A 27,051-nucleotide genomic window follows, 5' to 3' on the forward strand; every position below is an offset into this window, starting at 1 on the left:
CTTCTGCATTTCAATAGAACAATACCAGCATTTTATGTTTTGAAAATAATAATTCTCTTTAATAAGTTTTTAAAAATATACTGAGTCCAAGTTAGAAGTCACTTTGCAAAATTACTCATCTTCAAGTTGCCTGAAAGAACCTTAACTTAAATTTAAAACAGACTTTAAAAATCCAGCATGCAGCTCTCTCAGAGACTGGTGAAATGCCACAGACACATGAGTGTGCTAAATCAGTAAGTTAGCACTCAACACTCAAAGCTGCAGGAACCTCACCTTCTGAGGAGCCTTTGTGGTAAATTCTACACTCCTGCTTCAGGACCCTCCACTCCATGTACAGACAAAGACTCCTGCACTCACCACATGGGACACAAAACATTGGGACTTTCCCTCAAAGGTACAGGTTTATAGTTTTCCATTCCATGCAAGAGAAAGGGTATCAGCCAAAGCCAGCAAAAGAAAAGGCTTTTCAGCTTACAGTACATTATATATTTTCAAAATACGTTTCATCTTTCTTCTCTTCCTCTAGAACTGCTTATGAAATTACTCCAGACTAATCTTCCTTCTTCCCTTTCTTCCTTCCTCTCTTCCTCTCCTTCTTTTTCCTCCTCTTGCATGCTTTGGTTCTCAGCAGTTACGTGTGATGGCAAACTGATGGAATGCAAGTTTACAGCAAGCCAGGCAAGCTTACAGCAAGCCAGGCATCAGTGTCATAATACCTTCAGCAATTCAAGCCATGTAAAACCAAATGGAAAGACCAAGATTGGTTCAAAGATAAAGGAAAATACAGAAACCACACAAACCATAGGAACTACACAGCTTAACTTGATCTCCGCACTTTGGTGACAGAAACTGAGTGTCTTTTGTGAAGGTGACAGGTATCCCTGAAAGGAAACATTCCCTGCTCAGACCTAAAGGAATGCCAGAATGGTGAATGGAAGAGGACATGGAGTTGGTTCTCCTGTTAGCAGAGCAAGCACTTTACCAACTGAGTTGCCTCCTCTGTATCACCCCTGCTCTTTGGATGAGCTCTTGCAGTGACTCCCCACTCTGCAGAGACCCTTCCCATGACCCCCCTCATCCCTCATGCTCTGCTTATTTGGGAAGCCCCACTGCTTCCTCCTGCTGCCTGTTCTCCCAGACCTCCGGGGTCTGCTCCGTGGCTCATCTGCGTTCCCTGAACGTGCCAGACTCCATCCTACCCAGGATCTGTGCCGTGACCGCGCCCTGTGACTGAACACATCGTTCCACTTGTCTTTACAAGGCTGACTTCTTTCCATCCTTCAGGTTTCAGAAGGATGTCGCCCCCTCAGACATCCTTCTGAGGCAGGCTCCCGAGGCAGCCTCTTTGGAAAAGCCTCCTACTCGCTGCTCTGGTTTCTCCCTGGGCTGGTTCCTCCAACACTCCCTGCAAACACCCATTGTCTTGTTTATTAGTGTTCTCCTTGGTCACTGGTCTTTTCGACCCCAATGCAATGACCAGAAAGTAACCTAACTGAGCCAGCAGAATTAAAGAATAACCGAAAGAAAGAAAGAAAAGTGATGGGGTGCAGGGGGATAAGGCACTAAAAGGAGGCTTCCTAAAATAGCTCAGCATTTAAAACCTTGGCTATTTTTTAATCTTGGTTTTCTGAATAGGATCAGCGAGAGCTCTCGATGAATTACGAGTCTGCCGTCTAAGTACTCACTTCACTTTCCCCAGTCTCACTCCCTTCTTCTTACCCTGTTAGTCATAAGGCGACTGCTTCCCTAGTCTAATTCTGTCAACAGGTTGTCTCCCTCTTGTCCTTCTGCACTGACTCCTGTCATCCCAGGGAATGGGTGCTCCTGTGGCTCTTCACTTCTTAATCATCCTAAACTTCCTGTCTCACTGTCCTAACCTTGTTGTTCTGTCCACTGAGCTGTTTCTACTCATCTTTCTCCTGAAAGATGTATCCTAATGTCACTGTCACATCTTATTTAGTAGTTTAAAAAAAAATCCTCAAATATCAGTTTACATTCAACCGCCTTTTTCCTCCACCTCCAGCATTTCCTGCTACCCCCGGAAGTGATCCTCTGGTCTATATAAATGTTTACCTGTCCATCCCCAAACCAAGTCAGGTTCATGCTATATCTGGGTTTTAGCTTGATCCCACCATAGGCTGGGCGTTTCCCTTCCGCCAGCAATGTTTTCTTAAAGCACACTTCCAGCTCACACCCAACTTAGATCTATCTGTCTTCAGCTCTGGCCCACACTCTCTCCTTTCCCACTTGAACCACATTGCAAGCCCAGCCCCATTTGATTGTTGATACCTACAATCCTTTCCATGTGTAAACTTTATCTCCACAACAAGACTGCAAGCATTGTCTGTGTCCTTGCTTCCTTAAGCTCCAATGTAAACGAGTTAGACTGGGACCAAGTCATCCTCAGGAAGGGGGGAGGGGGGCAACAGCAGCTCCACATGATCCGCAGACTCCTGAAGAATTCACCTTTATCTCTTCCCCTGAGCTCACTCTGCCTGGAATTCTCTCCATATGTATTTGTCTTGAAGATCACTAACTCTTTTTCCGGTCTTGGACCAACACCTACTAACCAGAGGTGAAGATGCTTCCCCCTCCCCCCCACTAACCTTAAAAGTTTTAAAGTGCTCCATGGGTTCTGTTAAACGCTCTTAGCTAACAGCACCCGGCAGTCTTAATTGTGCTTATCTGCCCACCAGCCTCCCTGACTCTTTGCTGTGCAAGTTGGGGTCAAGTACTTTGACTCTTGGCAGCAGAGAAAGGGTGCTTACTATCCACTGAATAAATCAGCACACACCTAAGCAAGCTGCTGATGAGATGTGTTGAACAAGCCCTGAGTATAGTATCATAGCTATCAATTTAGTGTCAAGTAACATCCGCTGATACCACCTAAATGCCCATTTGTTTTCAGTTGTAAGATTCATTCTTTTAAAATAACCTGTTTATGTATGTGGACATGTGTATGTCTGTGTGGTTTTATGGGCATCACATGTGTACAGGTGCCTGTGGATTCCAGCAAAGGGCAATGGAGCTCCTGAAACCACTTACAGGGGTTGTGAGTTGCCCAAGCTTTGCCAACCCGTGTCCTCTGAAAGAGCGGCAAGTGTTCTTAACCACTGAGCCACTTCCCCCGCTCCCCACACATTAATTCTTAAGCACCCACTAGATCTCAGAAATTGGGAGTTTTGGTAGGAAGAATCAAACTGATAAAACCCCCTGACATGGCAGACCTGGCATCCTACTAGCAGCGACAGGCACAGGGCTGTGTGGGGTTCTTTTTGTTTGTTTGTCTGTTCGGTTTTGGTTTTGGTTTTGGTGAGTGGGTTGGAAACACAGGGAGCTTCTGAGCAGGCCTCATCAATAATAGTGAAGTGAAGTGACATTGGTTAATCAGTAGCAGCTAGAAAGGTGATCAGTCAAATCTGGGTTTCCTTTAAAAGCCGGGCCAACTCTGTGAGCTGATGGGCTAGAAGTAGGGTATAAAAAAAAAATAAAATAAAAGACTGATCATGGATAGACTTCAGTGTGTGCAGCTGTGGGGTAGAATTTGGAGAAGCTGAAGGGATCTGATTTTAGAAACGGTGAGCAATTTGGAAGCAATTCCTTAAATTTGGGTCTTAAAGTTTAACATGCCACATTAACTAGCCTTCCCTTAACATTTCTCCGACATATAAGCTGGCTCGTGCTTGCATCCTAAACTGATAAAGGGAACTAGAAATGCCATGCACATCAGAAGCCCACATGGCTTCACGGAGCTCCACCTTCACAGGACCCTTCACAAGAGACACTGCGGGTCGCCTGCTCACTCTCCCAAGTTTTCATTCCAGAAGGAGCCGTGCAGGGAGAGGCAGGGCTCAGCCCTCGTGGCTGAGAAAGACTCAGTGCTCACGGGAGCAGTCGAATCAGTGACACACACATTTCTTCTTTGAATTGCACAGATTCAAAATCTGGGTGTCACATGGACACTGTGCTAACTGTTCATCTAGTCCAAGGTCGCAGAAGATGGCCTTGACCCAGGAATGAGAAAGACCAACTGTGAAGTAAAAGCTCCCAAAGGGGTGACTCCGAGTGGCTTGAGCACCTAAGGCATCAGCAAGAGACAGGGCTCCCAGGCAGCTGACTAAGGAGCCCAAATAACCAGCTACTGTGTTCAAGGGCTGTAATTTGGGAGTAAAGCTGGGAACAGTGGTTTATTTCTTTTCATGCACTGAAGTATATGTCTGTGAAACTTACTGAATTTGGGGATTCAAAGAACAACCAAAAAAAAAAAAAACCAAACAAACAAACCAACCAACCCCGAGACTGTTTATAAATGCAGTAGTAAGGGCATACAGTGATTGTGGCTCCAGCAAAATAATTTAGCAATACAATGAATTATGACGTGATCTTCAGAGTTATCCTTAGACAGGAACAAACCATTCCCATTCTGTCTGTGAGCCTTTATTTTTTTTTTCTCCTTTTGTCCTCCCTTATAGACTCTAAGTAATTTACAAAATAAATAGCTATTTCCACGGCAGAAATGGCCAACATGTCTAAGCCTCAAGCAGAGTCTGTTATTATGGTTAAGAATCAAGGCTGCCATTCTTCCAGAGTTTCACAGCCACCCAACCTTTTGACCCCGCTGACAGAATGTCAGAGTGACATTTCCTCCAGAGAAAGAAAGGCATGTCAATGTCGGGGGTTGGGAAGTAAGATTTATAAACTGAGGTCGGTAACACTGAATAAGCATATTAAAATCAAAACCAGATTCAAATCCTGTTCTGCCATACAGAAGACGAGAGACAGGGGAAAAACTGCATTTATAAAGAAACTGTCATTTCAAACCAATCTTGACATATTACGATATATTATCACTTATCAAATGTCTGCTGCTGAGTTTTATAGGTACAAACTTTAAACTCTACATTCTGAACTGATGGCAAGTTTGCGGGTTCTCTCAGTTCAAACATTTAATTCAGAACTCTGTGTGTCATCGCCTGGTTTTCTATCTCAGACAACTTTGACCAACTATGTAAAGAGAATTTGAACAGATGAATGTCAAGTCACAAACTATACCAAAAAGAAAAGAGAAAGCAAGCCGTCTCCTACCTATGGTTGTGATAACAGTACCAGCAAAGAAGAAAGAGCTTCCGAGGTCCCAGTGACTAACTTGATTGGAGGTGTTTCCTAAGGGGATAATCCCTGCATTTATTGCTGCCACTATTTGCTGCAAGTTTAAAAAGAAACTCATCAGTAACATGTCAATCACACAGGGGCATCAAACATCTCAACTCCCACCCCAGGAGTGACAAGTCATGCAAATGGGATCAAATTTTAAGACCTTGATTTTTTTTTTCATTTAAAAAGTGTTAAAGGATCAAAACTTTATCCTGAACAATGTAATACCACTTAAATCATGAGGACTTTACATTTTACACCACGCGGGTGGGTTGCTTCCGATGGTGCAAATGTACAGCATCCCCACTGGCATGCTTAGTAACACGTGTGAATCAGCACCCAAGTGTTCTCTAGTAAACAACATGGATCGTCCATATATTTAAATAGCAGATTGCAGACTACATTTAAATAATGCATGACAGTTTCATTAATGTGCTTAGGATTTCAGATGTTAATGGTAATACCCAAGACTGGGCTTTCAGTAAGAGCTGAGAGCATATTTCAAAGGATCTAATAAAACAGACTAAGGTGAGAAGAAAAAGACCACTGTGACCTGTTGCTAAGCTTCATCTGTTCTGTTAGATCTGGATGCCTTGACTTTCTACAGATTCTAGTGAATTCTTGAAGAATGAGAATCACCTAGACCATCATAAACAGCGTTCATGGGAACCGTGGATCTGTGCGCTCCTTGTGCATGCCACATATAAGAGTTGGACTGGATGACGGCAGGACGATGCCCTTTGGAAGTACAAATGATGTGGATTGCACCAGAAGAAAATATGTAGCCAAGAGCACTGTGACGGCCAGATGACGCGTCCCTGAGGGGCTTGGCGAAAGCTCTATGGCTTCACTTTCAGATTTTAGAATAGGGACTAGGATCATCTGATAGGTGAGGGAAAGGTCAAGACAGCAAGGCTTTTGTTACGTTGGCATCACAGTTCCAAGCAAAGTGAACACAAAGCATGCACTGGCTGACAAGAGAGCAGAGAGGGAGCAACCAAGACAGGGAGCAGAATTCAAATTTCATGCCACAGCTGCTCACAATGGCAGCCAATCTATAGATTAAAATGTCAGTGTTAGTGTGCAAAGTCAACTGGATCATACTGTGTTTATTTACCTGACAAGACATGTTCATTGTAAAAGCAAAATTAGGAAAATGCTAAAAAGATGATAAAGTATCCACTATCTCAGAACACAGACACATCACTGTTAATGTTCTGATGTGTATACTCATGATAGCTTTTTTCATTATTTTTTTCTCTGTGATAGGGTCTTGCTATGCAGCACAGGCTAGCCTCAAACTCACACTCATTCTGCCTCAGCTTCCCAACTTGCTGTGATTACAGACAGGTACCAACCCCCACATCTGATTGAATATACTTTTTATAGAGTTAGATTCATAACCTCTGTTAAATGTTGAACTCTCTATGTTTAGTTAATTATAACTTGGTAATGACCAAGAAAAACTGTGTAATGACTAATACTAACTATTAGTAACTTATTTAATAAAGCCCTTGCTAGTAATATTAGCCCACTTGATTCTATTTGCTATTCTCATACTTATATAGGACACATAGACTCCAGCTGTTATAAAGTATACTTCATTCTGGGCACAGGGGTCTTTTCTGAAACTGATACTCTAGCCAAGGACCACTCATGGAGATGGCCTGGAATCCATGCACAGAGGTGGCCTATGGCAGTTCAGTTTCCAAGTGGCCTCCATAATAATGGGGACAGGGACTGTCTCTGACATGAACTGATTGGCCTGCTCTTTGATCACCTCCCCCCGATGGGGGGGAAGAGCCTTACCAGGCCACAGAAGAAGACAATGCAGCCAGTCCTGATGAGACCTTGATAGACTAGGATCAGAGGGAAGGGGAGAAGGACCTTCCCTATCAGTGGACTAGGAGAGGGACATGGGTGGGGAAGAGGGAGGGTGGGATTGGGAAGGGAGGAGGGAGGGCGGTACAGGGGGCATACTAAGTGAATAAACTATAATTAATAAAAAGAAAAAAAGAAAAAATACTTCATTATAAAATACTCTTTTGTGAATATATTTGTGTATAAATACTCCTGTTTCTAAATGTTTCCTCAGGGGAAATTACGAGAAATAAATTAGGCACATTAAAGATTATTAATAGTTCATAATACTGGATGGAAAATAGTCATTATCCATCCAGAAGACTTTGTTTACAATTGTTGCTCAATGTATGAAGGCTTAGCAGTCATTCTGATATTAATAACATTTTATCTTCACTACACTGATAACAAATATTTAGAATATATTCTTTATTGTAAATAACATTGAATACTAGTGTTTCACATTTCACAAACAAAAAAAGATTCACGTGCAAACATGCACAGCATGTGATGAAGCTAGTTCTGAGAAAGTTAATTCTGCTTTCTGACTCCGTGTTCTTAGTGCCAGATAATGTAGGCTTCCCTTCATTACTAATCTTTTAGAACTTGCTCTGCCCGTATCTTGGCTACTCCAAGGGCTAAGCCAGGAGGGTTAGGGAATTCAAGGCTTGCCTGAGCTACAGAGTGAGTTCAAAGCCAACCTGGATAAGTTAGCAAGACATTGCCTCAAAACTACAAAAAAAAAAAAGAAGAAGAAGGAGGAGGAGGGGGAAGAAGAGAGGGAGGAGATGGGGAGGGGAGGAGGACCAGAAGAGAGAAAGAAGGACTGAGTCTGTAGCTAGGTAGTATAGCACTTACAGGGCATAAACTAAGCCTGGGCTCCATACCCAGCTGTAAGCACAAACAAAATTAAAGACAAAAATCATGCTCTTTGTAGTTTTATGCAAATTTTCATTTCCATGGGTCCAATATATTATTTAAAATGTTAGCCAAGCGGAGGCAGGAGGATTGAGAGCTCAAGGGTAAGCTACATAAAAAGACCTTGACTCTTGTTCTCTCCTGCTGCATTATACTATTCTATTCTATTCTCTCCTCTCTCTCTCTCTCTCCATCCTCTCCCTCTCTTTCCATCCTTTTCTTTCTCTGTCCATCCTCTCCCTCTCTCTCCATCCTTTTCTCTCTCCCTCTCTCTATCTCTGCCTTCCTTTCTCCCTCTCTTCCTTTTTCCCTTTCTTTCCCTTTCTCCTCCTCACTCTCTTTCTCTCTCCCTTGCTCCCTCTTCCCTCCCTCTCCTTTTTTCTCTCTCTCCCTCTCTTCCTCTCTATCTCTCTTCTGCAAGACTCTCAGCACACACAAATCAGTCACATACATGCATGAAATCTATAAAAGGGAAGATGAACAGTCTTATAAAAGTCTAAACTTCCTACCATGGCCACAGCTTAAATCTTACTGCATCCCAGGCCAAACACTGGGGGTGTTGGTTCATATCTCACACAACTTTTAGAGAATTTACTTTTTTCTGTTTTAAATTAAAAATTATTTACCAGTGCTGAAGACACAAATTTATATTTCTTATCTTTTGAGTTATCAGTTCTGAAATGTTTTTAGTCCAGAACCTCTTTATAGTCTCATCACTTACTGAAGAAATCAATAAGCTTTTACTTTATATGTTTAAACTACAAATATTGATTTTTACTGCAATATGTAGTAAGGAGAGAAGCAGTTTTACAATTTCATAAATATCTTTAACATCTGGATCAGTAGAAGACAGCAGTATCCTAGTACACACTTCCACAGTCAATCTGTTGGGGCAGCCCATCATATAATCTTCAGAAAACCGTACCGTATGTGAATAAAACAGAACATAAAAGACAAAACACCGTCATTGCACTAAAAAAAAATTGCTTTGGGGATTGGAGAGATGGCCCAGTGGTTAAGGCCATGTCAGGCTCTTGCAGAGGACATGGGTTTGGTTTGCCATCACACAGGGAGGCTCACAACTTTCTGTAACTCCTGTCCAGATGATCCAACACCCCCTGCTGGCCTCCTCATGCACCTGCACCCATACGCATATACCCACAGGAACATTCCAGACATATCTCCTGCTACAGTGGCCTGGAAAGTTGGTGACTATGCTGTGCAGCAATGCTGGGAGTCCTGCTCAGAATCTGAACTGGTGGCAGCAACTGTCACTTGGCACTGACCTACCCCTTGGTGATAACTGCTTCCTCCTCAACTGAGCTAAACGAGTCTTTAAAATAATTTAAGATAGGAGTATAACACTGGGTGAATATAACAAATAAAGAAATAACTGAGATTCTAACCAAACGTGAATCAAGTTAAGTTATTGCTCCATATGACTTTGATTCTAGTGGATTCATATGCTGGATGGCTTAAAACTACCAAGACATTCAAACTGGAGGGATTGTTCTAGAGGACCTGGGTTCGATTCCCAGCACCCACGTGACAGCTCATGATCATCTGCAACTCAAGTCCCAGGGGATCCAACACCGTCTTCTAGCCTCCTCCAGCAGTAGGCATGCAGGAAAAACACCTGAACCCATAGAAAATACTAAGAGATCATAGATACAAATGAATTGCTGCTGCTATAGTTTTGCAACAGCGTCTCTTGTAGCTCAGACATCATTTGCTATGCACCTGAGCTTGGCCTTGAACCCCCCAAGTACTGGGATTATAATGAAATGGCATTTTAGGATGGCCTAGGTCCCAGCAGCTGGGAGGGACAGCCTCACTGTTATTAGCCATGGGTGTCACACTGATTCCTGAGCTCACAACACTGGATGCAGAGACACAAGACCTGCCTGTTTTTGCAACCCCTAGGGCAACATTTCCAGTGAGCATCAGGAAAAGAAGGTTTTAGAAAGAATACAGCTGTGTCCGAGTTACGTGTTTACATTTTATAGACATTTCTTCTGCATGCCCATTATTCAGAGAACAAGTGTCAGTTTGTCACACAAATCGGTGAGGAAGCACCAGACAATGCTGAAGGACGCCAGGCCAGGGGACTTCAGTCTTCACGCAGGCACTGTGACGAGCTAACCCCTGCAGCAGCTGCTCAGCAGGGCCCTGAAGCCCACCCTGTCGTTTCATTTGTTCTTTTCCATGCCTATGATGAGGAGAAATGTCAGTCGAACTCTTGGACGAAGTCCACGGATTATTTAAATTCAAAAGACACAAAGGGGGGCTATAATCAGAATCGGCGGTGCCTGATCATGTGGGGACTGTAAATACGCACCAGAGGGCTGTGCTTTGAAGCAGAGGCTCATGACTAAACTAAAAATCCCAGATGAGTTTGCTGGGAGGGCTTCCCAGCAACTCCCGTAAACTTACTCTACACACTGGCTGCAAACCTCTTAGTCGTCAGCCCCAAGATGCTGATGCTCTCCGCTAGGCACAGACACAGATCTCCACACCCGGGACCACATTCTCAGCTTAGCTCAAAAGGGAACTCAATGAAGGCCTTCGGGAGAACTCTTTCCAGTTACGCATGCATATAACTGAAGCGACGGGACTGCTTTGTGGGAGGCAAACATTTGCCTTTTAGGGGCTGGAGCATTGGCTCAGCAGGTAAAGAGCTTGCTGGGTGAGCATGAGAACATGAATTGTGCCCATGTGGGAAAGTAGGCATGGCAGCAGCCTCCCATAATCTTGGATCTGGACGGCAGGAGGACCCCAGGGGCTCACTGCCCAGACATTCTTGCTGAACCTGTGATCTTCAGCTTCACTGAGAGACCCTGTCTCAAAGTACAAGATGGACAGTGATCAAGGCAGACACCCAGTGTCGACCTCTGGCCTCCACACGTTTGCACACACATGGGGGTATGCACACATGCACACACATATGAAAATATAAGCTTAAAATCCTCACTTTTCTACTAAGACTAAGTCTGTGAAATATCAAATGGCATTGGTAATTTATAAGTGGGCTCAAGTGTCTGGATGAAGACGAGAATACAGCACATGTATTTATCCTAAGACATACTTCTGTGCAAGGTTAATTAAGAACAGTCTTCCAAGTTTAAGACACAAAAACAAAAAGTAACAATCACTGTGGGTTCATACTGATGTTTGCTACTCAGTTCTCAGAAGACTGTGCACCAAAGAGGCTATGGGTAAGGGACAGCTGGCAGACAGCTGACAGCTTAGCTTTCACGAAGCTCTGGGTTCCTCCACCAGCACCTCATGAGTGGAGTGTGAGGTCTGGGGTGTGGTGGTGCACACCTGTTATCCCAGCACTCAGGAGACAGAGGCTGGAGGCCCAGCAGTTCAAGGCCAACCTCCACTACCTGGTATACAAGAGATTATCTCAACAAAACAGATAAAGAAGAAAAGAAAAAAAAGTATGTTCCATGAACAGAAGTTGAGCACATGGCTCCAGCCCAGACACTTAGTTCAAAGAATAACAGGGTCATTTACTCACAAAGGTGACAACAGAAAATCTCCCTCTCTGTGACAAACACTGGCTTTAGAATCAACGTCCTTGGTTACACTGTGGATGTGTTCATTCTTGAGCTGTAAAAAGTGAATGCAGCAACGCCATCTGCCATATCAGAACTCTATCTGGCCTCAGACACTGGTGAGACACATGGCTCTTCTCCGTATCCACAGGGTAGAACGTCCTTAGACTGCAGGGGAAAACTGGTAGTCAGAAACATGCTTCCCGGAGTGTGATGGCGGGGATGGACTTTTTATGTCACAAAGTTCCTAATGTATCTATTCTTGGAAATACCGGAAGGATGCATTGTCTGTAAATGTAGACATAAAAGTGCTTATCAAATCTGGTTGCACTTTGTTTTTCTTTTGCATTATTGCAGGTGTGCCCCACTATGCCAACGCATGCGAAGGTCAGAGAAGGGCCTCGGGTCCTGCAGGATCATTGTCCACCTCTTTCTCTTGAGATGGAGCCTCACATTGAACCTGGAGTTCACCAGTTTTGGCCAGCACCAGGGATCTTCCCATCTCTGCCCCAAACAGCTCTGGGGGTAGAGGCTGCAAGGCTGTGCTCAGCTTTTACATGGGAATCCAAACTCAGTTCCTCATGCTTGCTCAGCAAGGGTTCTCACCCACTGAGCCATTTCCCCAGGCCCCAGTTTCACTTTTTCTCCCAAAACTCAGACTGTCACATCCCTCAGAACAATGTAGAATGTCCTGATGCTTCCTACAAAGTCCTGTAAATATCATAGTATTTCATTTAGCCAGCACCATGCCTAAAATCCTAAACATAGGGCTGTGATAATAATTTAAACATTTTTAAAAACTTAAAAAAGTTTTACTTATGTGTATGTGTGTCAGTGTGAGTTTATGAGCGACATTTGTGTGCTGGCGCCCACGGAGGCCAGAGAAGGTGCTGGATCCCCTAGAACTGGAATTTTGGGCAGTTGTGAGCCACCTAATTTGGTGCTGAGAACCAAAGTCCTCCGCAAGAGCTGCGAGTATTCAGGCCTAACCACTGAGCCCCCCGACCTTTCCAACCCCAAAGGGAGAATTTTTAATTAAAAAGTCTGTGACCCCAAGTTGTTAGTAAGGTACATCAATGATACACAGAAAATAGGTTCAACAGACACCTCTCTTAACTGGGTATTCAGGAATGGTCTCATCTATTCCTTCTTTTATAAAAAGGATATTATTTCTAATGACCTGCTACAATGGTAAAGACATTTATAATGGCATCTGTATAGTTACTGAGTCCCTTAGAGAACATACGCATTCCCCCACTGGATTGCTGTAATATATAATTATAGAATTTTACCTGCAACCACTCCCTCACAGGGAACTGTTTCTACCTTAGGAGGTTTGTCTTTAGCGGAGTAAAGTTACATGCTACATGTTACATGTTTACAGTACCAGATCTGACTGCTTCAGCCACACGAGCAACGCTGCTTTGAAAACCCTGAAGGAAACCGAAACTTGAAGGAAATAAATGGCCTTGTACTGTCCGTGACTTAGGGAGAAGGCAACGGTGCGTGCCATTGTGATTTATTGTTGCAGCATAAAAGTAATCACAGTTCCTCAGTTCTACACGGTCACATGTAGACACTGGCCAGAGGCTCCAGGACCTTGGCCTTTCACTTCTGGCCTGACTGTAGATGATGGCAACTATTTTGAAGTTTCTCATTAGCAAAATCATTTCATACACTGTATTCTGATTATATTCCTCCCTGTCTTCCAACTCCCACCTCCCTACTCTACACAACTTTATGATTTTTTTCTCTCAAAAAAGAAAAGAAAATGAATAACAAAAAAAAACTCAATAAGACAGAAAGAAAGAAAGAAAGAAAGAAAGAAAGAAAGAAAGAAAGAAAGAAAGAAAAAAGATCCTTAAAAAAAAATCAAAACAGCATGGAGTCTGCTTGCGTTGGCCAACTGCTTTTGGGCAGGAGCCTGCCTTGGAGTGTGGCTTATGTACTCAATGATACTCTGTTGGAGAAAACTCCTCTTCCCTTTCCCAGCAGATGTCAACTACCAATCACTTCTCAGCTAGGGGTGGGGCTTTGTGTCCACTCTCCCTCCCCCTTCTCCATGCTGGACTTTGTCTGCTTTGGACCCTTTCAGGCCCCATGCCTGCTGTCATAGGCCCTGCTGTGTGTCCTGGTGTGGCGAAGACACTCTTTTCTTGGCTCTTCATGTTAATGGTCATTCTTGATATTTATATCAAATATCTTCTTTAAGATTTATTTTGCATGAGTGTGAGTATTTTGCCTGTTTACATTAAAGTGTATTGAGTGTGACCCTGGTATCCCAAGACCCCAGAAGAGGGTACTCCTCAGTCTCCTAGAAATGAAATTAAGGAAGGCTGTAAGCTGCCATGTGAGTGCTGAAAACCAAACCTGGGTCCTCTGCAAAAGGAGCGAGCGCCCTTAACCACTGAGTCTTCTCTCAGCCACACACACTTCCGACAAACATGTCTTTAATAGGCGCTGTCTCTTCTCACACTGGTTGATGCTGACTACCCTGGATGTGAAAGCCAAGGACCTGGATTCACTTGGGTTGAAGTCCCCAAGACAGTAAGAGACCTGGATGGCTGCAGACAAGCAGGTGGACTTCCGGCTCCATGCCCCAGCTGCTGGCAAATCTACCCCAAGCCCTGTCTGTCACAGCACTGAGAATAACTCAGGAGCTGGACCCACATTCCCCTTTTGTCCTTTCATGGTGTTCTGATGTTCACAGGGCCTGGGCTACCTGGGTGGGGCGATCTTCCCACCAAAGTACCCAACACACTGAAGATTCACCAGGGGAGCAGACAGGACCAAAGCACTCCTCACCACAAGAAAACCCACAGGGAGCAGACGGCAGGCGGATGCAACATGGCACCAGCAGCATGCCATAGAATGTTCTTAAAGAACATTCTACCTGTGAACTGACAGTCTCAGGCACGGGGCTACATCTGAGCTAAAGAGTCTATGAGGCTGACTCGTTTGTTAAAGTTCTTGCCCGTGCAGAGTCGGGATGCTGCAGATCCAGAGTCAAGTTGTCCCAGGCTGCCTGTGGTCCCTCTGGCAACCATTTACTGCCTCTGTGTCTGATCCCGCATCGTTTCAACTACTGGCCAAAAGGCCTTTGAAATGTGTTCACTTGTCAGCCCTCCAGCTTCCACCAATCCAGACTCTTCAGATGGTACCGGAGACCTGTTATGTTAAACTTCTCTTTTTGTTTTAAACTGCCTACCTCATGCTCCCATGACTTTCCTCTGTTCTGTAACTATTTAAAAAAAGACATAAAAGCTACTTACGCTTCAGAACATATTAACATATTAACGTATGTTAACATATTATCTGAGGAACCTGAAACTGGGTTCCTGCCAGCGAGCACGCATAAATGATTCTAGAACACGCCCTCTCTCTCTCATCCCCTTTGAAATGAAAGCTGAGCGCTGCATTGACAATAAGCGGTTAAAAGACATAAAATGATTTGTGGCATGTAAGATGGCAGCTTAATGCTGGCATTAAGAAGAATGGAGCTGGCACTTCAACGTGCAGAGTGTGGAAACGTAAGGCCTGACACTGCAGTAGGGTGCCCACCACTGCGCAATTAAAGCTAATTCAAGCTAACCCTCCCGCCTCCGGGAAAGCGATCCCCTGAAATTCTGACTGACTACTGAATTCTGCTTAGAAACTCAAACTGCGTCCAATTTTTGCACAGATCTGACAAATCGTGCTACATTAGGTATTTAAGACAATTACTGACCTTAAAATTGTAGATTCATGACTTGATCAAACATTCCATCCTAAATCATATGTTCTAGCCTCTACTGGTAGACGTGCGCTTGCAGACCACTGCGTGAAACCTTGCTTTTCAGAAGTTGCATGGCTGCGCGGGCCTTGTCAGCTCCTCCCACCTTAGAACCCAGGGGGGAAATGAGGTACATACGCAATTTTAAAAGAGAAATAGAAACGCCAGTGTTATGGCCCACAATCAAATTATCTGCTCTAGGTACTGATGAACAGTACAGCTTCTAAATCTATAAACAATTGCCTTTTTCTTTTATAAAATGCACTTACGATATTGTGTATAAGTAAATGGAATTACTTTTACATTTTGAATGCAAAACATGGGTGATTAAGTCACACTATATTTAAAGATTAGAAAAATGTGCATTCTCAAGGTTTCCCCAGAGTATATTTTGTATGTAGGGTAATACAAATAATCTTTGAATTTATTGACCACTATCAGAAACATTTGAGCTAAAATATATTTCATATTTTGTTTTCAAAATGGGAATTTTAAGGAAGACCCAGGTTTAATCTTGTATTAGAAATGCAGCCCTACCCCTGGAACTTGACAAGAACAGCCTCTGTGGGGGGAGGAGAACTCTCCCAGACTCGGCAGCTGAAACCCAGCCACCTTCCACATCTTCCCTCTGGTTAGGGACTGTGTGGTTCTCATCAAAGCTGTTTTCATGCTGCTCAGGCACAGCTTGTTCATCGCACTTGTCAAAGTCTAAGCTGAATTCCTAGGGGGAGAAACAACTTTAAAACCCAAAGTAGGGACACATGACAGGCACCACCAAAGGGCCAGAAAGAAACCATTGCACTGCTGGGTGTTTGAGCTGACTCTTCCAGTCATAGGCACTTAAGAGTTTTATTCATGGAACTAATATTGAGTTGACCGAATGTTCAGAAATAGAGTGCTGGGCTACAGCCATTACCATGCTGAATGCCCTGATTGCAGAAGCTAAGCAGGGTCAGGCCTGGTTAGTACTTGGATGGGAGAAATTAGAATGCTGAAAGGAAAAACAAACAAACAAACAAAAAACTCCTATCCCTAAAGCAGAACTGAGTGGGTTTGGCACATACACATATTTATTCTTTAGTATCTGTGTCCCTTAGTCATTCCTTATCTGCTGTCACACAGCATAAGCATATTCTCAGCATTCTGAAGTCTTCAGAGCTACTCTCTTTTAAACAGTTTTTTTTTTTTTTTCTGTATCTGAGTGATGTCCCTGCCTGTGTGTCTGTGTGCCGCACATGGATACCTGGTGCCCACGGAGGCCAGAAAAGAGCATCAGATCCCTGTAGTGCTGTGCATTGAACCCAGGTCCCCTGGAGTCACAGCCAGTGCTCTTTACCTCCGAGTCATCTTGCCAGCTCCTACCTCTTTTGTTGAGACAGATCTCACAGTTGTACCTCTGGCTGCCATGGAACTCACTATATAGAAGAGGGTGGCCTGGAACTCACAGGGTTCTGCCTGCCTCTGCCTCTGGAGACCCGGGATTCTAGGAGTATGCTGCCTACTTCAATACTGTCGGCATCTCCCAGTTAGCTGCAGTAATATATTGACACTGAATATTTGCAGATATATTGATTCAGTTGGTACCTGAGTGCCAGGGGTGGATGAAAAAGTTGCTACTTATAAAGCAAGAGCTGAACTTGAACCACTCAACAAAATGAACACGATGAAACGAGAAAATAAAGCATGGTCAAGTCCTTGCAAACCCGGAGGACTCAGACGAGCACACAGGAAGCAGAGGCACCCTGACGTGTGTTCCCCCGCTCTGCCCAGATGCCAGATCACTAGGAGGCTAATAACACTTATGGAAATGTTAGACACTATCTTCCTGGTCACTTTCCAGCCCTGTCAGTGTGTGTGTGTTGGGGGTAAGGGTTTAACAGAAAAAAAGAAAAATGTGGAGAGAGGAGAAGGTAGAAGAAGGGAACAGAAAACCAAAGAATATGCAGAAGGAAAGCAGCCAGAGGCTGTTTAAAAATCAAGGAGGAGAAGGTTCTAGAAGAAGAAACAAGACAAGCTATAGTCATGTATTAATCTAGGAGATTCCTTTAAAACACCGTCTTCACAACGGGATTTGGACAGGCAGGGAAATGAAACTGGGTGGCAGCAGCTAAGAACATATTTTTACAGTATTTTGCCTACAGGGTGCTGCAATAATCAATCTATATATACATGTTACAACTCTAAAGTCTCGGTTTATAACCTGATAAAATAAACAAATAAACTAGCTAAGCCAGGTGTGGTGACGCATGCCTGCAATCCCAGTGCTTAGTGGGTGCAGCCAGGATTCTCAAAGGCCAACATCAGCTACATTGTAAATTCCAGACTTGCTGGGCTACATGAAACCCTGTCTCAAAATAAAATAAAGAGAAAAAGAATTAATTAACTTTGCCAGCCAACTACATGCCCAACCTTCTCAAATTAGGAAAATTATATTTGCTTTTTCCAACAGAAAGTCATTGATCTCTACTCACTAAACTTTCTAATACCTTTTAGTCTGTGTATCTACAACAGACTAAACTTAAACAAAAGAGCTGTCCAGTATCTATAAAAAGCTTATCACGAGAAAGACTTAAAGAATATATTTAAGTTTCTGCAAAACAGTATTTTCGGCTTTCCTGTATCCTTCTTGAACACTTAACTAAAAGGTCACAGCAGAGGTAGAGAATCTGGGCTGTAATAGAAACAAGGAGACCTGTTAACAAAATCTACATTTGAATCAACAAAATTCCTACAAGCCAAATTAGTCATCAGTAAAATCCAAACCCTACCCTAGCAGAGAAAAAGCTAGGGCTGCTTGGCAGTCTTGTTTCAGGCCAGGGAGAGCATCTGTGCCATCTCTGGGCTGACTCATGGCTGTTACCAAGTAGCTGTGCTTTTGGATCCCAGGTACTGCTTCTTAACACACCAAAGAGGACTTTCCCAGTGACTCGCTAACGCTGTGCAGAGCACAGGGAGCCTGGGAAACTCTTTCCTGTGCTTACATTTCCAGGCTCAGTGTCACAAAATCAAGACAGCAAAAATAATACGACATCCCCTAACACTGTAATTCAGCTCTTTACCTTCTCTCCAGGTGTCCTGGCTTTTCTCTAACACACACCCATCATGAAAATACTACACTGGTTAAAGCAACCCCAGTGAAACTCATAGGTCTCTGTGTGTGTATGTGTCTGTTTGCCTCTGTTTCTCTCTCTCTCTCTCTCTCTCTCTCTCTCTCTCTCTCTCTCTCTCTCTCTCACATGCACGCACGCATATATGCACATGACATGAAAGCAGAAGGGGAACTCACAGAGAAGATGAGGATCAGCAGAAGGAAGGGACCAAGAGAACTAATGGGGATGAACACATACTATTTGCCCTATACTCTATGTGCAGCCTATACACTGTACACACACGATCTACATGCATGAGATGGTTACTATACAGCCCATCCTTACGAATAATTAACATGTGCTAACATAAAGCATGTTTTGACGTAAGGGTTCCATTTTGTGGAGAGACAAGGACCTAACAGAGCTGCTCGCACTTTCTCAGGGCCTCGGGCACAGAGATACTCTTGTCACCTGTCTGGGAGTTGTTGCACAAACATGCAATTAAACCCTCCCCTCAGGCAGCACTCTGGCTGACTGGAGAGTGTCACCTGCAGCCATCAGGGCAGCAAACAAGCCTGACGCCTCTGCTCACGCACTGCGCTTGCGCCCCTCCCGCATGCCTCTGCTTCCTCATTCACATGAGGACACCAAGTTCAGGAGCATTTCAGACCACAGTGACCCAGTGAAGAGGTGATGCAGACAAGCAGGAGCTGTGGAAGTCCCCTTGCTAAAGCCCTTGATAGATCTGATACACTCGCCTTCCCCAGGCAGCTCAGCAACCTTCGCCTTCCCTCTCACCACAAAACCGAATAGTCTTCTCATGCTGGTGAGAAGGGAGATAGAAAACTACACGGGAGAGCCGCCCAAGCCTGTCTCAGCTCAGCGTGGTCCTCAGCAGTTACTCACTTCCCACTGATGAACAGTCTTTCATCCACGAGGTTGTTGGCCCTCCCAGATCCCTCAGCCCCCCACTTCTCCAGAGTTCCAAGCTATAAATGGAAGCCCCACCTAAGGGGGTAAAACGTTAACAACTGTCTTTTCCTCCTTTGTCTTCAATTTCCAGAGTCTAGAACTCTGGTGACCTTTAAAAGTCCTGCTTGGTCTTCAGTTCTCTGTACCACCAAACCCAAAGCTTGTCCACTCCAGGAGCTGACTACAAGGTGCTGGGGTCCAAGCTGATGTTCAGATCTGAGTCAAGGTTTTTAAATTCCCTGATCTCCTGACCAGCCATTTTAATTACCATAAACAGTGACTACCCCAAATTTATTTTTCAAGACACCTAAAATGATTTGAAATTGTCTTATGTATTTCTGCCCAGAAATATACCTATTTGTTGTTTCTATAATAATGATGATGATGATGATTATAATAATAATCATAAATTGTCACCTGAGTTGATAGTGGCTTTACAACCCTAAACTTGAAGGGAGATGACATCAGCGAGTCTGTGGCACAGGAAGGAGCCCCTCCCCACCCCACTTCTTCATTCTCTCACTGAAATCTGAATTCAATAAACACATCCATTCCCTTTGTGGGAAGACAGGAGCTATGTAAGAGTCTCCTGTATCCTGGGAAACCATGAAACCTGATGATCAAAGAAGAAAATTAGGATGAAAATTCATAGTTCTGGCTTGCCATGGTCTACCAGACACAACCCCTAGACCAGCTCTGGCCTATGAAAAAATTTCCCATTTCCCTTCTGCTCCATGGGGAGGGAGTCACATATAGGTTGAGATGGTGATTTTTCCAGGGGCTGACCAAAGAGCTGCTTCCTGTCACATCTAACACAGAGCAATGAGTCTAAAAGCCTGGATACCTCTGAGAATTGGGGGTGGGGGATGGGACAGGAGCTTCCTGTAATTCTGTAGACAGACACTAGAGGGGGTAAGAGACTAGAAGCTTTGGTTGGAGAGGTGAGTCCATTTCTAGCTAATAATTTACAGTGAAGAGCACCCATTATGATTTCAGGAGCTCTGGCTGAGGAGAGGAAGTCTGCCCATGTAAGAACCAGCAAGGCGGGGTGGGGGTGGGGTTGGGGAAGACACAGACTATTTTTTTCAAGTGTGTATGGGGCCATCACGAAAGTTACAAAATACAAATAAATAAATAAATAAATAAACATGACCCAATCAAAACTGAGAGAGCTATAAATAACCAGATGTTGATTACTCAAGAAACAGATAGATATCAATAAAGATAAAGATATAAAAACATCCACAAAAAGCTCTTTAAGAATACCCTGGAAATGTGAATTAAATAAAGACATCAGCAAAAAGACTTAAAGCTATGAAACAAAAGGAGGCTTTCACTGAGTTGGGAAGCTCCCTGGAGATTTCCCGAGGTAGACTTGATCAAGGTTGCACACACGGGTGAGCTCAAGACAGCATGTATGTCATCATCCAGCCAAAGAAGGAAGAGAGAAAGAAGGAAAGAAGAGAGAAAGCCTTGAAGCTTTATGAGACGCTATCAGCTGGATGGATCGATGCAACATACAGAAGCTTTGATAAAGTGTGAAAATACATTAAAAGGTCAAAAAGGCCTTTCCACTAAAATAAGGAACGAGGCAAGGAGACCCATGCTCACCCACTGTGTTCAAATAGTGCTAGAAATCCCATCTACCAAAATTAGGGTAGAAAAAGAAAGAAAACACCTAAATCAGAGGGGAAGTAGTAAAGTTGCCAATGTCCGTTGATTACATCAGCTCTTCTGTAGAAAACCCCAAAACTGGGGCTGGCAAGATGGCTCCATAAGTCAGGTGCCTTCCATGAAAGTTTGGGTACCTGAGTTCTGACGCCAGGCACCCACAGAAAAGCTGGGAGGTGGAGACAGCCCCATCACACCTCGTCAGGCAGTCAGTCAGACCAACTGGTGAGCCTTATTTTCAGTCAGAGGCCTTTGTCAACAAATTAGATGGACAGTCATAGGTAAGGACACAAATGTCAGCCTCTGGCCTCCCTCCCCCACCAGACACACACACACACACACACACACACACACACACACCAAACAAACAACGAAAGTCAGTCCCAGTGGCTTCCAGAGGTTCTGGGGCACAGAGAGGTGAGGACGTCTGCAGAACATGGAGGGCTTCCAGGGTGGTGACTACCCTGCCTAATGCCACCACGGTATACAAATGGCACCACATGTGTGTTGGAATCACGGTGCACACCAGGGTCAGCCCAAGTCTGGACACTGAACCTTTCATGGTGAGAATGTATTGATATGGGGTCATCAACAGTCAATGGATGTGTCATGAAGAAGACACCAGCAGCACACAGGAAGCCTGGGACACACACACAGGCAGCACTGCCTCCTGTTCTGCTTTGCTGTAAACCTAGCGCTTCATAACCCGGGTCTGTTGTACAGTAAAATAAGAAAAGAACTTAGGGATAAGAAATGAAAAAGACATTTTCCAAGCAAAACACACCACAGGGGACTGACAGGGAGACATATGCACCACTGAAACAGATGCCTTCATAGTCCCTCACTTACGTAGTTTAATGATCTTTGAGAAGGTATCAAAGGAGAGGCCAGTCTCTTCAACAAGATGCCCATACATGAAGAATGCAGCTAGACCCTTGGTTTACACTATACCTAAACCACAACTCCAGGTATCATATACCCAGACCCCCAAAATGATAAAGCTGGATAATATCAAATGGCAGAGTTACTTCCAGAAGCTAGGAAGCTAGCTCAGTGTGTAAACATTTGCTGGCTTCTATTCACATACACAGGTGCAGGTATGCACACACGTGCACACACACACACACAGTGGAAGGAACAGCCAACAAAATAAAAAAGCAATCTCCAGAGTGAGAGAAAACATTCTCAACTCGTGTTTGATAAACAGTGATGTCTAAAGGAGAAACTCATACAACTCAATAGCAAAACAAATTTAATGGGCAAGATAATTAAATAAAGAGTTCCTCAGAGGGCAAGGTAAACAAATTAGTAGTTCCACAGAGCAGACATACAAGTCTACAAAATGTTCTGTTTGTTTTATTATAAGGCAGGGTCTTGTATGTGTAGGCTAGCCTCTTTATACATGCTGGCACTCAAACCTAGGGCATCGTCTATGCAAACACTCTACCAACTGAGCCACAACCCAGCCAGAATGGAGCGTGCTCACCTCCACTATCAGAAAACCACAAATCCAAATCACCGTGACAGTGCGTCATGTACTCCCTTTGGGAAAGCTGCCATCAAAACAGCAGGAAATCCGTGTTGATGAGCACGAGGAGTGTCCAAGCCTGTGAGGGGCGTAAACAGCACAGCTTCCACAGAAGTGAGAATGTGTGATAGAACAATCTCATGTCTGTTTATTGCTTTAGAAAACCTAGAATCTCAAGGAAGCAAGAAGTATGTCCAGGGCAGCATAACTCAGAACTGTCAAATTAGGTGGAAGAAACACAAATGTCCACTCACAGATAACAGATTAAGGAAACTGGGCACATACATGGAACATACATTGAGTACTGACTGGGCCTTAGAAAAAGGAAAGCCTGTTACATGCTACCCTACTGATGTCACATAGGGCCAGTGTTTCCATGTATAGGAGCATCTAAAATGATCAAAGACATACAAGCAGATAGCTGAATGGTAGGATCTAGGGTTTAGGGCATGGAGAAAGTGGAGGGCATGTTGACTGATAGGCACAGAGTTCCAGTCATACATGATGAGAAATTTCTAGAGATCTGCCAGGTAATGATGCCCAGGTAATCAACAATACCTACATGATCAACAATGCCATGTAATCAATAATGCCCACATAACCAATAATCCCCTTGTGATCAACAATGCCCATGTAATCAATAATCCCCGCATGATCAATAATGCCCAGGTAATCCACAAAGCCCATATAATCAATAATGCCCACATAATCAGCAATGTTGAACTATACACTCAACAATTAACAAGTTAAATATCATATTATGTTTTTATACCACAAGTGAAAAAAATATATGAAAAGTCTAAGCAGGAAAATCATTTAAAAAATTACAGTACCTCTATTAAATAATATATATAATATATAGCAAGGCTATCTAAAACATAAATCTATGGGAAAGGTTTGGATGTATATTCATAATATATTGCAAGTTGAGTCAATCATGTTATGAAATAATATGTATAATAAAATATAATTTATAAAAAGGGAAAATGTGATTGTCCTATAAAAATTGGAACTAAGAATATAGTAGTCAGTCAGTAAGTATATACAATTTTTCCTTCCACTGCTGGGGTTCAGTTGAATCTGGAGCTTTGGGCACACTACACAAATGCTCTAAGATATATATATATATATATACTTGTATATATATATATATATATACTTGTGCGTTTTTATACAAGGGCTCAGCGTGTATCTCAGGCTGCTCTGACCTCACTCTGCAGCCCAGACTGTCCTCCTGCCTCAGCTTCCCAATGGCTGGAATGGCAAGAATACACCATTATGCTAACAGTATTTTTAACTTCATGGAGCTTTGTTCATGTAGCAAACAAAAGTTAAATCTAAGTATTCTTACTACTCTACTAGTGTGTGTTGATTTACCATGCTTAATTTATTAAATCATTTGAAAGTCAAATCCTGTTTCTAGCTTTATTTGGTGGTGGGGGAATGAGAGCTTTAATAAAGATGCTCCTGATGCTACTGTTTTTTTGGACTTAGGTTTCCCCAGAATGCTATGTGCTTGGAATTTTCCTTTACCCATGTACTCGGTGATACCTAGACGACAGTAAGCGGCCAGCAGAACAGGCTGAGATGATGAATTCAGGACAAAGCGTGACAAGCGGAAGAGGTCAGGGCAGACTGCCTCTCAGGGTGCGGAGTACAATATACGGATTACTTTCTTCAAGGAAATATACATGTCAGGATGGCTACCTCTGCTCCGGGAGAGCTGGTGCTATTCAGAAAAGATCAGTGAACACAGTGATGGGGTCGGGGTCAGAAGCCCAGAGTTGGTCACTACTACTGTGCTCTTAGAAAAACGGTCAAACTCCTCATTTTCTCAACTCAGAAAGGGCAGGGTTGATGAGGCAACAGCTACTTTAATCCCAAGTCCCCAGGTACCCCTTTATGTCCAGTTAATCTAAGATGTGTTCTAACCACGTTTGATGACAAACTTTGCTTTTCTTACACACTCCACCTTTCAGATTCAGTCGCTATCTTTGCTTGAATCCTGCCCTTCCTTCCACACTAACGGCCCAGGCCTCGGTTTAGCACACAGGTGAGATTAGCTCCCATTACTTCCCCATTGTAACGCTTATCTAAAGGGTCTAACATTACATCAGGGAAGACCCACAGCAACTGAGACAGATACACCCACACAGGAATGCACACAGCAGCTGCCTGTGTCTCAGGAGTCCTGAGAGACCACAACCTCAGTTCCCGTCCTGCCAAAATAATAATAATAATAGTAATAATAATAATAATATTAATAATAATACAGAATAGCATAATAGTACCTCACAGCTGCTCCAGAAGAAAGGGCCTCGGGAATGGTAGCATTATTACAAAATAACATCCTTTATGGCATTAATTAAGCAAAATTATTTAAAATTACCCTCAGGAAATGGACTTTTAGGCCTGCTCAAATAATGAGGTAAATGTCACAGTCGATCAAACACCTTCCAGAAATGAATACTGGGGTGAGGATTTGGAGCATGCCCAACAGAGGAGATGTCTATATATCTTAAAGATAGTCTCCTTGCTGGCGTGTCAGTGGGAACAAGCCCAGAAGTGTCCATCCTGCAGGAATTTAAGTAACAGTATTCTAAAAGTAAAATCTAGATACGTTGTTTATCTCAAATAGACGTTGGAATTTAGTCTGAGAAAATAAAAACTGAAGAGGGGACTCTAACACATGGACCTCAGCAGAACTTTCTTTCCCAGAAATATTCCTATTACCTCAGTATCTCCTCCAGAAACATTATTCACCTCCTGTTAACTTAAAACTTGTCTGCCTCTCTCATCCCAGTCCTTCAAACTTCTTACAAAACCAACGCTCATTACAAAACTAGTATCTCTAGTTTAATTCTATCCAATCCAAAATTGGCCAAGACTTGCTCAACAGATACAATCATGATGTAATCATCTGTTCTTCTCTGACAGTATCTGCGTGTTCACTTTCATTGTCATTAAACCCAAGCCAAGGTGACCAAGGTATGCGGGGCTGTGGCTGTCCCCTCTCCTCATCTGCTAGGCCACCCTGGTTACAATGCTGGCCTGACCACAGCAGCGGTATGTGTGAACAGGTCCCAGAACAAGACGAAGGTGCCCCAGCCTGGCCACGCCCACCTGAGACACTCCACAAGTGTCCACACAGCTCACTCTTTCTCAGGCAAGTCTCCTCTCAAATGATACTCTGGACAGAAGTATTTAGAGGGTGACCTGCACAAAGGAAGCCCTCCTCTACCTTCCTATCCCTTCAGACGACTGTCTGGTCTTCATGACATTAGCAGGCCATGAAATCATCTCGTCCAGTGGCAATGTGCTGACCTTTACCAGCTTTTTTGTGACAGAGCAGCCGCCCAGGCATGAGTTTTGACTCTCAGCTATTCCACTCTGTGGTTAAAAGACAGCTTTCAAAAACTCAGAACTGCTCCATGAATGAATGAATGAATGCGTGAATGAGTAAATGAATGAATGTGTATCTTCCTTCTTGATTTCGATAAGAAAATGGTTGCAGATCCCACCATTTACCTGCAAATTTCATGATTCCCTTGATTTTAATTGCTGAGTAATATTCCATTGTGTAGATGTACCACAATTTGTGCATCCGTTCCTCCACTGAGGGGCATCTGGGCTGTTTCCAGGTTCTGGCTATTACAAATAAGGCTGCTACAAACATGGTTGAGCAAATGTCCTTATTATGTACTTGGGACTCTTTTGGGTATATGCCTAGAAGTGGTATGGCTGGATCTTGAGGAAGCGCTATTCCTAGTTGTCTGAGAAAGCGCCAGATTGCTTTCCAGAGTGGTTGTACAAGTTTACATTCCCACCAGCAGTGGAGGAGGGTTCCCTTTTCTCCACAACCTCTCCAGCATGTGTTGTCTCTTGAGTTTTTGATCTTAGCCATTCTGATGGGTGTAAGGTGAAATCTTAGGGTCCTTTTTGATTTGCATTTCCCTGATGGCTAATGAGGTTGACCATTTCTTTAAGTGTTTCTCTGCCATTCGATATTCCTCTATTGAGAATTCTGTTTCGCTCTGTACCCCATTTTTTAATTGGATTACTTGATTTTTTGCTGTTTAATTTCCTGAGTTCTTAATATAAACTGGATATTAGTCCTCTGTCAGATATAGGGTTGGTGAAGATCCTTTCCCAATCTGTAGGCTGTCATTTTGTTCTGACGAGAGTGTCCTTTGCTTTACAGAAGCTTTTCAGTTTCATGAGGTCCCATTTATTGACTGTTGCTCTTAAAGCCTGTGCTGTGCTGTTGGTGTTTTGTTGAGGAAGTTGTCTCCTGTGCCAATGAGTTCAAGGCTCTTCCCCACTTTTTCTTCTAAGCGGTTTAGTGTGTCTGGTTTTGTGTTGAGGTCTTTGATCCACTTGGACTTTAGTTTTGTGCAGGGTGATAAGTATGGATCTATTTGCATTTTTCTACATGTAGACATCCAGTTAGACCAGCACCATTTATTGAAGATGCCAAAGCAGAAAGATGCACAAGGTATATACTCACTCATATAGACATATAATATA

At 43.4% G+C, this 27,051-nt stretch overlaps 1 protein-coding gene across 3 annotated transcripts in view; it reads right to left on the reverse strand.

Moving 5' to 3' along the window:
- Nucleotides 1-27,051, reverse strand: part of Kcnk2 (potassium two pore domain channel subfamily K member 2) — a 115,320-nt gene that overhangs the window by 70,818 nt on the left and 17,451 nt on the right. For 2 of the 3 annotated variants that reach the window (XM_021645321.2, XM_021645320.2), the window contains exon 3: nt 5,086-5,203. The exons of the other annotated variant lie outside the window; for it this stretch is intronic. In XM_021645321.2, coding sequence (XP_021500996.1) covers nt 5,086-5,203 — 118 coding nt within the window. The remainder of the gene's footprint in view (nt 1-5,085; nt 5,204-27,051) is intronic. 3 annotated transcript variants of the gene reach the window in all.

Source organism: Meriones unguiculatus, chromosome 11 (assembly GCF_030254825.1).
Source record: "Meriones unguiculatus strain TT.TT164.6M chromosome 11, Bangor_MerUng_6.1, whole genome shotgun sequence".
NCBI lineage: Eukaryota > Metazoa > Chordata > Mammalia > Rodentia > Muridae > Meriones > Meriones unguiculatus.